This window comes from Lithobates pipiens, unplaced genomic scaffold, assembly GCF_037356315.1.
Source record: "Lithobates pipiens isolate NorthernLeopardFrog02 unplaced genomic scaffold, aLitPip1_a1.2 Scaffold_19, whole genome shotgun sequence".
Taxonomy (NCBI): Eukaryota; Metazoa; Chordata; class Amphibia; order Anura; family Ranidae; genus Lithobates; species Lithobates pipiens.
Genome location: NW_027507764.1, coordinates 347,097,912 through 347,109,525, shown reverse-complemented (window position 1 = coordinate 347,109,525; position 11,614 = coordinate 347,097,912). Strand labels below are relative to the sequence as shown.

The window sequence follows — 11,614 nt, the reverse complement described above, 5'->3', positions numbered from 1 at the left end:
TATTGATGTTTACAATTTCTTAAATGAGATGGCTACATTTTTTCCAGGCTTTTTTCCCCCTTTATTTTCACCTGGCGACCTGGCCAATAAGTCTGCTATTTTTTCAACTTCCTTAACCTTCCCAAGCCGTCCAGAAAAAAAAGTGTCAATTGAAGGATTGAAACAAAACATTTAGGACTGGAAGGGGGCTTACAATGATCAGCTTTTATTCATTTAAGTAAAACTTGTATCCCAAAAGAGAAAAAAAACTGTTTTGTAAAAGCTTAAAAAGTGTAAGATAGAGATCAACTTTAATTTGTTAGTCAAGTCCCTCTATGTCTGCTAGTGCATCAAACACTACCCTCTTCACAGACTAAGAAAGCTGATGCCCATAGGTGTCTTCGATGCTACTCCTTTCAGTGTGGAGACACCCTAAGACACGAAGTATGTTTTTTTGATGGATTATCTGGCGGAAAAAACAGAAAAAAAAGCAATGCAGCCACTGCATATATGGATTGATAAATAATATAATAATGATTATTTGTTTATGGGTTGATTTACCACTTTCCAGCAGTAGGGTGCTGAAAGTGGAAGCCTGGTAATGAGTAATAGGGGTAACATTTTTTTTTAATATGCTGGACAAAAGGGACTACATCATGATTTCTGACAGTAGAGGCGATGTATTCTCAGCAGTTTAAGAGTTACATCAAAAGCACACAATTGAATCCCATAATTACAATGTGAATTGCACTAGGGGCTTACACCACTTGCCATTTAAAGATGGCTACTGTGTAAAGTAGGGGATGTTCTACACTTTAACAAACTGACTACAATGTTCTTTGGACATTCATTTTTATTGTTTTACTGTTATGTAAAGCGACAGTATAATATCATATAATCTGATTTATAATATCATCACCTGATCTACAATAAGATCACCTTAAAGAAAAACCTGACATAGGAAAATTGTGTGGGCTGCCATTGTCAACCTCATACTTAAAATGTTCCCCTTTCTATCAAGTTGATCCACAGCTTAAATAATTTCTGAATTGCTGGACTGGAATCAAGCAGGTAAAAAGATCTGACTTCACTTTATTACTGTATCTCTCCTGGGTCAATTATGATGCCAGCCAGGCAACTAATATTCACAGCAATGGCAATAACTGGCTACATACTTATTTTATAACATAGGACATTTTAAAAGGATAATATATATATATATATATATATATATATATATATATATATATATATATATATATATATATATATAGTACATATGTATATAAGAACAGCACATGTTGTTATAAGGGTTACCTTACTTAGTGGGAGACAATTAATTTAATAAATGTTTTAATACAATAAAAATAATATTTTCTTGACATACAGAGCAGGGTAGTACCACTAAACTCCAGCTGCAATATGAAATAGTTCATTAAACTCTCTTTATTGGAAAACTTTGTACAACATGCCAATCCAAACAAAATAATTTGACATGGAATTTGCCATTTGAACTGCTGCGCTTTCTCTTTCTGTTACTAAATGTATCCAGTAGAAGGAAATACCCTACTATTCCCTTTTTTCACCCAACATGTCAAAAAATGGTGGAAGTATCATACAAGGTCAATTTATGTAACTAGCAAATTAACAGAATGTTCAGGCACTGTTTATGTGGCTTCAGGATCATCAAGTTTTATCTGCATGTCCATGAACTTCACACATAATTTATCTACAGATCCTTTGGTGACTCCAAAAAGAGAGAACAAACTGATGCAGTTATCTTGTCCCCTTCCGAGCCTTTCTGTATTTCATTCAAAAGACTTTTCTAAGCCCCTGTTCTCCCAGCATTGATGGAGCACTGATACCACAGTCCCTGGCTTCACAGAATCCTGGAACGCCTGCTTGACCTGGAAGCCCCTGCTGTCCTTGAGGACCAGTGTAACCAGGAGGACCTTGGGGTCCAGGTGTGCCATCCTTTGCAACTCCTGCGTATCCCGGATAGCCTATGGAAAAGGCAAAACAAATGGTTAAAAATACATGGATATTGCAGCTTAGCAAATAAATAGGTGAAAAAACACACCTTCAGAATCACTGTTTAAAGAGTGTGTGTGCTATATTACAGGATATGTCAAGATGACAGAACTCATTGCTGAGGTACAAATGATGACATTTCCATAGTCACATTTTCCATACCATGTGCTGGCTAGCCTACAATCTGTAGAAAAATAAATCTGTTCCCAAAGGTAAATGTTTCTAAATTTCTGGGAACACACTGCTGCACCCCCTTTAACTTACCACACTTTAACTATTACACACATATAAGAGTTCAAATGAACTTACTTTAATAAGCTCTGATTTAACAAAAATAATATTAGCTGAAGTATATTTTTATGTTTGCCTTAAAAAAAATTTTTAGCAGGAAATAATAAAGTATGAAAATTATAGTCTATGATATATGTTTTATAAGGACCAAAAGTAATGCACAAAAGAACAAGAATTCATAGCCAATTTTCATCTTTAATAAAATTACAGTAAATGTAAACCTAATTGGCTGTAAACAGCTGCTTCTTTTTATACATCATAATAGACAAACACACTGTATTATAATCAAAATATACTGCTCTCTTCGTTATATATAAATATATGAAGAAACCCGTTTTTAACAACTCAATTAGGGTAACCAAGTATTGTCAATAAATACCATATATTATGGGACTTTTATGCTGTTGCTTGTGAAGGAAGATAATGGGATCCAAGATGCTGAAGCATCTTAATACTGGACCTCTTGATCTGACACATATGGTCCAATCTGATGAATCCAAAACTCAAGCACTCAAGTCAATCTTCCAGATCACACAGGGAATATAACATTAGGTCAAGCAATAACAATATGCAAGGAAAAATTTTGTTTATCAGACTAGATAGTCCAATCCAGCCTTTCGAAACAAGAGTTCCATGGAACCTGGAAGTTTCTGCTGAGGTTACTAGGGGTTCCTAGAGCAGTAGGCAATGAAGAATTGATCTCCCACCTACACTAGCCACCAATGTAAGGAGGCACTTTTACACTGACCACTAATGTTGCTGGATAGTGCAGAAGGGTGTTATACACTACCTGGCCAGGGATTAAGATATGTTAGGTATGCCATATTATTTATTCTTGTATAGAAAGTGTTCTACAATTTAGCTTAAAGGAAAAGTATGGCTAAGGGCCACTGTCAATCACCACTCTGTGCTTAGAGCGGACCCGAAAACTGAGGAATCAATGATCTTTGATTACTTTCCTGTTCTTGATATAGAGCCGGTGGGGTACAAATGCAGCATCAGATCGATGCTGCATCCACCTAGGTGAGTATGAATGTTTATTTTTTTTTAAATCCTACACTTCTATTTTAAGCTACATTATAGCAGGGTTCCCTAAGACCTGAAAAAATATTTCCTCTATGGTAAAAAGATAGAGAAAGGCTGGTCTAGTCTATCAACTATACTTTCTACCTCATCCATTTAACATCTTTTAAATTCAAACAGTGAATTTGAAAGATTCACATTTGTTTTTTGCATTCCTTTAAATTTAGAAAACCAACAGACTCTTCTTGGTTGCTATGTGTTATATTACACTGTGTATATAGAATTTGTATGTTCCCCTCATGTATGTATAGATTCCCCTCACAATCCAAAGCCCTACTGGCACAATTATTATTTACATAAATACCTAAGAGAGTGATTAGCTCCTAGACTTTATTTACCTCTTGGTCCTTGAACACCATCTGGGCCTGGCAGCCCGGTGCCTGGGTTTCCTCTTGCACCCTTTCCACCCTTTTCACCTGCATAGTGTGACACCATTAACACATAATATTAAATACAAACAGTGCTGATGTGCTGATCACATGCACCCTCCCAAGAAGAAAAATAACTCTCTAGCAATACACACCAAACTGAGCATGTGCAGTCTGACCACTGGCTCTGTAAATATCAGGTTATTTTTTTTTTTTTGAGACAGTGGAAGAAGAGAAGGATCAGAGAGACAAGATAAAATATCCTATATATACAATGCAAGGGATTAACCCCTTAGGTTCCACAGTGAGTAGAACGAGCATGCTTAACTGCATATACAGACTGTTTTTATTGTTGTGGGTTTAGTAACACTTTAAGTACAGTGCTTTACACTTAAAATATATGTTTAATTCCAATTCAATTAATGATTTCAGTAGACAAAATGGAAAATTTTAATAGGAACAATACTTCTCACATAACTTCCTTTTCTCAGTAACAGACTGATATCAAATTTTCAGAAAACAATATTAGTAAACAGCACAAAATACAGCAGATACATTGTGAGATTCTCTAATAGTTTTCTAGTATCCTCATATATTGCTAATTTTGGAATATTTTTATATGCTCTCACTGCAGTTTAGTCATGTTTAGAGTTTATTTACATGTTCACCTATCCATTTTCTCAAATTTAACTTAGTACAGCCCACATACTGCAGTCCAGATGGGCATTGCAGACGTCATAGCATTTAGTCAAGTTTCATAAGAAAGATACGATTGGGTTACAATTTTCAAAGATAGACAGATCACATGAACATTGAAGGGGATCTAATTTAGTGAGGGGATGACCTAAAAAGGAGATCTTTTTTTTTTTTAGATAGCTCCCAAAAGGGCTTATTATAGAATTCGATTACATTGTTACATTAGTAACTTCTAAATTAAAGTATTGCTCTATTTCCTATTTAACATTATGCTAATGCTATGATATATTTGTACAAGTACTGACTGTGTTACAAAAGTAACAACGTCTAATATTATTGTGTATTTATCACTTTGGTAACACCATGGTGATGGCGTATTTAGAGCAGCTTCCTTTGTCATCTAATTAAGTTATTCTAAAGAAATGTAGGACAGAGGCATTGATGTTACTGTCAACATGAACATTTAATATTCCACTTGATTAATTACCTTGGTCTCCTTCAGCTCCTTTTTGGCCTGGAACACCAATTGGTCCACGGGGTCCACGTTTTCCATTAATTCCTGGAGCCCCTGATTTCCCCTAGAAATTATTTTTAAAAAGTCAGGATTGAGGTTCAAATTAGGATAGTGGAACTTATAAATAAATAACTGCGTGTATATATATATATATATATATATATATATATATATATACCCCTCACATTTTTGTACATATTTTATCGTATCTTTTTATGTGACAACACTACAATATAAAGTAGCGAATAACAGTGTAAATTTGCTGTCCCCTCAAAATAAGTCAACACACAGCCATTCATTTCTAAACTGCTGGCAACAAAAGTGAGTACACCCCAAAGTGAAAACGTCCAAATTGGGCCCAGAGTGTGAATACTTTGTCTGCCCACCATTATTTTTCAGCTCTGCCTGAACCCTCTTGGGCATGGAGTTCACCAGAGCTTCACAGATTGCCACCTGAATCCTCTTCCACTCCTCTATGACGACATCACACAGTTGGTGAATGTTAGAGACCTTGCGCTCCTCCACATTCCGTTTGAGGATGCCCCACAGATGCTCAATAGGGTTTAGGTCTGGAGACATGCTTGGCCAGGCTGTCAACTTTACCTTGAGCTTTTTTAGCAAGGCAGTGGTTGTCTTGGAGGTGTGTTTGGGGTCATTAACATGTTGGAATACTGCCCTGCGGCTCAGTCGCTGAAGGGAGGGGATCATGCTCTGCTTCAGTATGTCACAGTATATGTTGGCATTCATGGTTCCCTCAATGAACAGTAGCTCACCAGTGCCGGGAGCACTCATTAAGCTCCAGACCATGACACTCCCACCACCATGCTTGACTGTAGGCAAGACCCACTTGTCTTTGTACTCCTCACCTGGTTGCCACCACACACACTTGACACCATCTGAACCAAATAAGTTTATCTTGGTCTCATCAGACCACAGGACATGGTTCCAGTAATCCATGTCCTTAGTCTGCTTGTCTTCAGCAAACTGTTTGCAAGTTTTCTTGTGCATCATCTTTAGAAGAGGCTTCCTTCTGGGACAACAGCCATGCAGACCAATTTGATGCAGTATGCGGCGTATGGTCTAAGCACTAACAGGCTGACCCCCCACCCCTTTTCATCCTCTGCAGCAATGCTGGCAGCACTCAAATATCTATTTCTCAAAGACAACCTCTGGATATGATGCTGAGCATGTGCACTCATCTTCTTTGGTCGACCATGGTGAGGCCTGTTCTGAGTGGAACCTGTCCTGTTAAACCTCTGTATGGTCTTGGCCACTGTGCTGCAGCAATTTTTCAGGGTTTTGGCAATCTTCTTATAACCTAGGCCATCTTTATGTAGAGCAACAATTATTTTTTTCAGATCCTCAGAGAGTTCTTTGCCATGAGGTGCCATGTTGAACTTCCAGATAGTGAGAGCGATAACACCAAATTTAACACACCTGCTCCCTTTTCACACCTGTGACCTTGTAACACTAACGAGTCACATGACACTGAGGAGGGAATAGCTAATTGGGCCCAATTTGGACATTTTCGCTTAGGGGTGTACTCACTTTTGTTGCCAATATTTACGTTTCCTATACAGATTATTATGTATCCATTAACTCCACATCGCATTACATTAGGGATTGAACCATTGAAATATCTTTGATTATTTTTTTATTATAGTCTGTCCTCATCTATACATACACAACACTTCCATGAGGTATATATTTCATTTATGGCTTTTTATTTATTTATAAGCATTAGTGTTGATCCCCATGCCAACCTCTTTTTGTGAGGATATATTGGCAAAAGTTTGGGGTACTAAAAATGAAAAAAAAATATATATGGTTGCAGATATTGAAAGCTGTTTCTTTCTTTACATCCCCAGCCTCTTGCTGATGCGGTCTAGGTTATCATTGTGCTCACTCCCCACAGCAACCAGGAAGCTTCTCTTTTTCCTTGCTGTACACGTTTTTCATTTTATGGCCTATCCGGCTATTGTCTATTATTCTATTTTTTGGACTCTGATGTTTTGCTGGACATGTAAGTATATGAGTAACCCATATTTTTGTCTTTGCCTTGATCCACCTGTTGCCATTGAGTGGACAATAATGCTGATTTAATGTATGTTGTTATTGAAAATATGTATCTTTTATATTTTAGATAGCTACATATAATACAAAATTGCATGTCGGATTATCCCTGAAGAAGGAGTGTATGATGCGTAGGAAACACAAATGTATATAACCTTATTGTATGTTTATATCTTTAGTGCATGTATGCTTGAAATTTTCCAAGAAATATATGTATCCTAAAGCGATTTGTATAGACAATCCAACCATATGTTTTTATGAATATTGTGTCAAATTTTTTGATAATTGCTAAATAAAACTACTTTATACTTTTTTACTAAACTTAGTGTCTCACAGTCTATGCCTAAAAAGTCCTACCCTTAATGGGAAATCTTTGTACTATCTTCACTTTTGTTTGTTTGCCAGTGGTTTAGACATTAATGGCTGTATGTTGAATTATTTTGAGGGGACAGCAAATTTACACTGTTATACAAGCTGTACACTCACTACTTTACATTGTAGAAAAGTGTAATTTCTTCAGTGTTGTCACATGAAAAGATAGAATAAAATATTTACACAAAAATGTGAGGGGTGTACTCACTTTTGTGAGATACTGTATATATAGCACTATTTTAGAACTATGGGTAAAGTATACTAAAGCCATAATTTTTGGGCTAAGAACTTCAGTCAGGTTTTCATTTCTGTTTGTGTCCACGAAATGGGGATATCGCAAAAAAAATCTTTTTATGTGGAGTGCCCCAGGTCTTTAATATTGAGATTGTAGACACTGCACAGCAAGCATCTCTCACGGCTGGCTTCCTGTCACAAACAGTAAACATCAGAGCTGAGGGAAACTTCTCTTAGGCTTCTCTTTAGCTTTGACGTGCCCCATGACAAACATGAGGGGAATAGAAGGAAAGACATCTCAAGACCATCTGCTGCACTGTATTTGACATATGTAAGTTTCAGGGAGGAAGGGGGAAATTTTATTGGGGATACAAAGGAGGAGGAGGCAAAAATTTAAGCTGCTCCTTCCCCCAGATGCTAATTGACAGCTGCTGGAGCCTACACTGTTCCTGCTGTACTGTGCCTGTTGAGGGCACAGGGAGCGCATTTCACCACCTGGAAGTTTGCAGAAAGCTGCACTGAGGACTTGACACTGGCACAGGTGAGCAGGGGGGTAGGGTGGGGTGAGTAAACCATTGGGCAAGAAATATGTACTGGGTAATGTTGCACTTCATGACATTACTATTCTCTTTAGGGTGCCCAAAGGTGCCTCATATTTTTTACTGTCCTACCAATACCCCTTTTCATATTTTCTCTGACAACTGTTTAAGAGGGGATATTTGCTCACTTTTGAAATATTTTCACTTTTTGTTGTGTCTCCAAGATAGGCAATGAAGTTAAACCCCCCAGTTGAAACACAAACAGTAAAGAACTGACAGGGACTTGAACTATTCCTAACTGGCTTTGGGTACACTTTAGATACATGGGCTATACAGCTATAAAGCAACGCCAAGGGACTGATAAGATAAGATATAAGCACCCTGTACTTTCAAAAAATAGTTTATATACCAAGAAGGCTTTTCACAGGGTAGAAAAACAGTAGATTTCTTCTGAACAAAAAGTCTTACAGAACTAAATTTATATCTCTGGATGATATAGGGATTTAAATGATTATTAGCACAGAAATGTCATGCATAACATGTTGTCATGATATTGTTGTACAGCAGTAACTGTCATCAACCTGGTTGTACTTGATGCTAGATCAGAGTGGTGCAAGGACACAGACAGGAGACTGTTGTTGTTTTTTTTATATAACATTCATTTTCTTAAAGCTAAACAGGCAGTGTAGGCTCCTCTCAAGTGCTAAAATTGCTTATTCTGATTTCTCTGTGCACTGTGAGCTTAGAAGCTGCAGTAATTTAGATATTGCCTGCCTTATTTCTTGTTTGGAGGATGTCCAGCATCATCTGTTCATTGCATTTCAGTTCATTCAATCGGGAAGGCTCAGCATCAAATGTGGGTGTCACCTAGGGTAACATGAATGCAAATGCAGCCTGGTAATGTCTACTCCTCCAAACAGACATTCACCCATTAGGATTAGGGCATCTTAAAAGCGGAACTAAACTCCCACTCAGTGTTGCCAACCTACCAGATTGAAATTTACTGACACAACACTCAAAATTTACTGGCACAGCCAGGTTTTTACTGATATTTCCAAAAATCACCAAATTAGAGTTACGTGCAAATTTCAGCATTTAGGTTTCAAATAAGTACAATTTGCAATTAGCAATGTGATTTAAGGTAGATATTAAGATACGAAACATATTTCTAATTTTATTTTCGATATAGTAAGTAAATAGCTCAGGGACAGGACTCAGGAGGGCAGGAAATTAGAATAGACAGGCACACTCACATGAAACGGACTCTTAGGCCGCGTACACACGCGGGGACTGTTCGCTCAACTTTGTCCGTCAAACAGTTTCAGCGGACAGTCCGCTCAAAATTAGCATGGACGGACTTGGCCACACACGACGAACGAACAGTCCGCTGAAACCGTGCGCGATGACGTGAACGGCACGTACGACGGGACTAGAAAACGACGTCCTATAAACTGCAATGCAAACTTCGGCGTGTAAATCCTTTCTGAGCATGCGCGGAACTTAGTTTGACGAACAAGCCTACACACGAGGGGACTGTTCGCTGAAACTTTGTTTCAGCGGACAGTTTTTCGGAATTTCCGAAAAACTTTGTTCAGCAGACTGGCCGCTGAAACTGTCCGCTGAAAGCCCACACACGAGCGGACTGTCCGCCGAAACACTGTTCAGCGGACAAAGTTGAGCGAACAGTCCCCGCGTGTGTACGCGGCCTTACAGTGGCAATGACAGCAGTGTGCAGAAGCACAGCTGATGATGTTGACACCTCACTGAGTTACAGTGACAGTCTCTCTCCACACCAGGTGGTCCCTTCAGTCCACTCCAGTCCAAACAGCACTAACAGTCCTGCTCCCAGCTTGCCTTGCTCCCATCCTGCAGACCCGCACACGGGGCTCCTGATGCCCTGCTCCACTCGGCTCCCTTACACCATGACATCACATGCCACTCTCAGGCACCACCTCCACCAGACCTGCCCCCTGCCTGCGCCACCAAACACACTGTAGCATTAATTGGGATGGTCTCACCCGGATCCAAACCGGAACTGTGCAGTTCCGAGCTGAGCGCCACAGCCATATTTTTTGCTGGCAAACTTTGCCTGTCACTGGCATTTACTGGCAGGAGAAAAGTGCCTGTTTTTTTACTGGCTGCCAGTAGAAATACTGACGGTTGGCAACAATGCTCCCACTGTCAAAAACTGCGAGCAGGCAAGCTGTTTATTGCAGAAGAGACATGCTATGTCTTTTCTGATGATGCGTGGTGTCTTCCAGCTAGGAAATTAAGTGGGTTGTATTTGGCATGCTTTGTATTCTAATGTACACTGTGAGAAGCTTATAGCGTGCAGTGAAAAACTGGGGTAAGGTACGGCTGTGCAAGACTGGAGTAAGGTTAGCCTGGAGTTCAATTTTAAACCTGATTAGAGGAAAAATTTTAACATATAATTTTCACACACTATTAAACTTTAAAATAATAAAATCACATATATTTCTATTGGTTTTGTTGGGATGGTGTATATTTTGATACGGTTTTAAAATTTGATGTTCTTAATGTTTACTTGTATACTGTATGTTGAATGGAGCTTTCCTATGTACATTCTGCAACAAATGGTCTACCACAAATAGAAATAATGAGTTTTTTCGTTCTTTGTGCTAAATAAAGTGGAAATTATAAGCAAAATCCTTTTAGAAAAATACTCTTACAATATATACCATCTGTTCTTACCTTTTTACCAACTTTACCAGATACCCCTGGTGGTCCAGGAGGTCCAATTAATGATGCATTGGCTGTTGGACATGCACTTGTACATTTTCCTCTGATACTGGCTGCATAATTTGATGTTGCCTCTATAACTACTTTGCGGCACAATTCATATACCAAATTATCTGGCATGTCAGGTCCCTAAAATAATAACAAAAAATTAAATACTTTTTATTTTATGATGAAGTTAGTCAACCTGTATACAAGTTCCAAAGGATATTAAAACCCAAGAACAAAAACTGAATATGTTGCAGTTTATCAGCACTTAGATTTGGTGGTTTTGGTTTTTAAATTTTAGGCTTTGGTTTCCCTTTATTTTCGCTTGGTTATCTTGTCAATAACACACTTCCTGTTCTAGAGTGACAAGACTCACTAACTGTATCTATGAAAGGAGCCCCTTGTTGTCACCCTTGGCTTCTCTTCTAATTCAGAGTACAGAATACGTTACCCTGTCCTCATCTCATCTTTCCCCTTACATGTTGTAGAATATGTATGTATTGCAAACTCATATAGATGTGTGAGGACCTGGGGGTGGGAACAGGAAGTAGGAAGTTATGAAGTGAAATTACAAAAACAGGTTTACAAATGGTTCACTGCTGGCTAGAAATAAACAAGTTCTTCAGAAGGTTAGCCTGACAAGTCATCATTGCTTCCACAAAATCTACACATGTCAAGTACTGTATGTA

General features: G+C 38.3%; 1 protein-coding gene across 1 annotated transcript in view; it reads right to left on the bottom strand.

Moving 5' to 3' along the window:
• Positions 1-1,315: 1,315 nt before the first annotated feature.
• LOC143996868 (uncharacterized) overlaps positions 1,316-11,614 on the bottom strand; it is a 127,459-nt gene continuing 117,160 nt past the window's right edge. The window contains exons 26-29 of the mRNA XM_077492158.1: positions 10,893-11,069; positions 4,936-5,026; positions 3,723-3,800; positions 1,316-1,982 (exon numbers count right to left, since the gene is read on the bottom strand). Of these exons, the coding sequence (XP_077348284.1) occupies positions 1,792-1,982; positions 3,723-3,800; positions 4,936-5,026; positions 10,893-11,069 (537 nt within the window). The 3' untranslated portion in view covers positions 1,316-1,791. The remainder of the gene's footprint in view (positions 1,983-3,722; positions 3,801-4,935; positions 5,027-10,892; positions 11,070-11,614) is intronic.